The sequence below is a fragment of the Cystoisospora suis genome (assembly GCF_002600585.1).
Source record: "Cystoisospora suis strain Wien I chromosome Unknown contig_1096, whole genome shotgun sequence".
In the NCBI taxonomy this organism is placed as follows: domain Eukaryota; phylum Apicomplexa; class Conoidasida; order Eucoccidiorida; family Sarcocystidae; genus Cystoisospora; species Cystoisospora suis.
Genome location: NW_027153897.1, coordinates 259 through 3,154, shown reverse-complemented (window position 1 = coordinate 3,154; position 2,896 = coordinate 259). Strand labels below are relative to the sequence as shown.

General features: G+C 41.5%; 1 protein-coding gene across 1 annotated transcript in view; it reads left to right on the top strand.

Moving 5' to 3' along the window:
* CSUI_002640 (uncharacterized protein) overlaps positions 1-2,896 on the top strand; it is a gene marked incomplete at its 3' end in the record, with an annotated part of 5,799 nt that overhangs the window by 2,688 nt on the left and 215 nt on the right. The window contains exon 2 of the mRNA XM_068062840.1: positions 829-1,948. Within this exon, the coding sequence (XP_067925176.1) occupies positions 829-1,948 (1,120 nt within the window). The remainder of the gene's footprint in view (positions 1-828; positions 1,949-2,896) is intronic.

Genomic DNA, 2,896 nt, shown 5'->3' with positions numbered 1-2,896 from the left:
ATATTCATATATACATACATATTCATACCTACATACATACATGCTCATATACGCATACATACATACATATTCATACGTATCCATCCATACATACATCACATACAAATTCATACGTGTTCATACATACATAGTCTCAGTTGAGGTAGCACTTACCCATGCCAGTATACTTAAACGCGTCTCTATGTATATATATGTATGTGTATGTCTAGAGAGAGAGATGCATATATACACGTATATAGGAAGAGGATGTACATCTGTCCCTCAGAGTACAGTGTACGACCATATCATATATTTCCACGTGTGGATGCATTCCTATACATGTGTATATGTATATTACTATACCAGTGTGTATGTCTCTATCAGTGTATATCTCTATGCATACAGATAGTGGCGAAGACGAAGCACGCGGGTAAGAGGGAGACATTTGTATGTATTTTGCGTCTTACTCTGTGCCTATGCTAAGGCTGGAAAAGTCTTTTCTCTTGGCCCAGTCATCAGGAGCTTCTCCCTCCCTCCATATTTCCTGAGCTTGACGCATGACAGGCCCCAGGCTTGGTGTGGGACTATACATACATATTGGTAGATCTGTAGATATTTATATGTAGATGTTGATATACATGTCTATCCACCTATATACATATATATATATATATACATACGTATTCCTGTATCTGTGTATGTATACGAGAACGCGTAGTGAAGATGTAGACCTGTCTTCTCTGCGCCGTCATCAAGAGAGAAAGAAATGGGGTGTCTGTGTAGGGAAGCAGCTTCTTAGGCGTCCATCTGTATTCTTCTCTCTCGTGTTCTTTTCATTCTTCTTTTCAGGTGATATCTTACATTCAATTGACAGCTCTATTCTAGAGATTTTAGATAAGAGCATCGAAAGAAGAAAGTCTTCTTCTCTCTCGGATGCCAACAAGTTCTCTTCTGGTGTGCCTCCTGCGCTCCAACAGCAGTCTTTCCGATCTGATGAGCTGAACGTTGCGGTGTATGTACACCACGTTGTTGCTTCAGGAGGAGGGGATTTCTTTGGAGGAGGCACCGCAGAAGTAGCCCACGCAATTCCTGAATTAGACTCTGCCATCGAAAGAATCGAAGAAGAAATTCGACGGACTATTTCAACCTCTTCTTCTCGTTCTCCATCTGTGAAAGAGATCATCCATTCGGAATCTTCTCTCAGTCATTCTCAGCACCATTCTCCATTTTCTTCTTCGTCTTCTTCTTCTTCTCTTGCATCTCTTCTCTTATTTCTCGGGGGAGGTAAAAGAGGTGAATTTGAAGGTCTTTTCGAACCTCTTGAACCTTCTCAAGATGTACAACACAAAAAGCAGGGGAGAGAAGGACACCTTCCTTCTCCTTATCCTTCGACTGTCTCCTCTTCTCCTCCTAAGGCAATCCAGTCTTCTTTCAAAGCCATCGATTCTTCAAATGAAGACCTCTATCGTTTGTGTACCCTTCTCTGTCATGATGATGACGACGACACCCCCTCTCATCTTTTGCCCTCTCTCTATACGTCTCATCCCTATCTACTATCTCGTAAAGACTCTTCTTTTCTAACTTCTTCTATCCCTCCAGATAAGAAGGAGGACAACTCTCTTTTTGTTCAAGACAGTCGACTGAATGGAGAGATTCTCGATGATCTCTCAAAGACACATCCTCGACCGGCAGATCTCCATGCTGTACAAGAAAGATCAGGGAAAGAAGACCAACACTTTTCTACTCGTCATTCTAGTGTACATGCAGGTATTCAAGAAGATGACAAGGCAGAAGGAGATACGGACCATATGAAGGGAGGAATATCTTCTCAGGTGTCCGTGTCGGGGATGGCTCTAGTGCATCGAGTTCAAGAAGAGCTCCAGTCTCTCCATAAGCAAATGCACACGCTTGAAACGAATGTCGACCGTCTCTATGGAGAATTCGAAAAGGAAATTCTCAAAGCCACAAGGTAGCACGAAGGCATCAAACTCTATCTATCTTTATCTATCTATCTATCTATCTTTATCTATCTATCTTTAACGTATCGATCATGTTGGAGTTTCGTGGTAGGTCTTAGCTTTCTTGACTTTCCTTGGAGTCCTTCTTCTTCCTCTTCTACACGTAGAAAGTGGCTGTCGAGAGTGAAGGAGAGGATCGATTGACTTTACGCATGCACAACACAAGAGAGGGGCTGGAGGAGGGAAGACCAAGATAAAGACCTCTATTGTGCTATGAAAGAAAAGAAGATGAAGAAGGAAAAGAAGAAGAAGCTGAAAATATAGTCTCTTATGAAGAGAGATAGATAGAGAGATAGATCGATAGCTTTATAGTTAGATTCGTAAGTAGATAGATAGATAGATAGGAAGACACGAATAGAGACAGAGACATGCACATCCTATACAAGCACAGCAGAGCCGCGTGTGTATGGAGGTGCGCAGGTAGACTAGCGGTGTCTTCTCTTCTCTCTTTCTCCAGGAGTCCCGTCTCTCAACAGAGGAGAGGTCGAAAATTCTCTTCAGGAGATTCACTTCTTCTCCTTCTTTCTCTCAAGTCTCGAGAAGGAACGCGGCCTCGTTGCCCTTCTTTCCCTTTTAATGTGGTATCTATATCTGTATCTATACCTCAGTAGCCGTCTATATATCTATATGTCAGTAGATCTGTCTTCCTTTATATATATATATATGCGCCTGTCTGCATATATATATATATATGTATATGCATCTATACCTCCCTATTGTGTATATGGAGGGTCTCTTTATATACTCTACGTACATATATATATATATTCATATGTATAGGTATATATATATAGAGAGAGAGAGATAGACGAGAGGGCGATAGAAAGACGAGAAAGAGAGAAATGTGGAGAGAAATGGATGTATCACATGTTTCTCCTGCTGCTCTTCTGCCTCTTCCT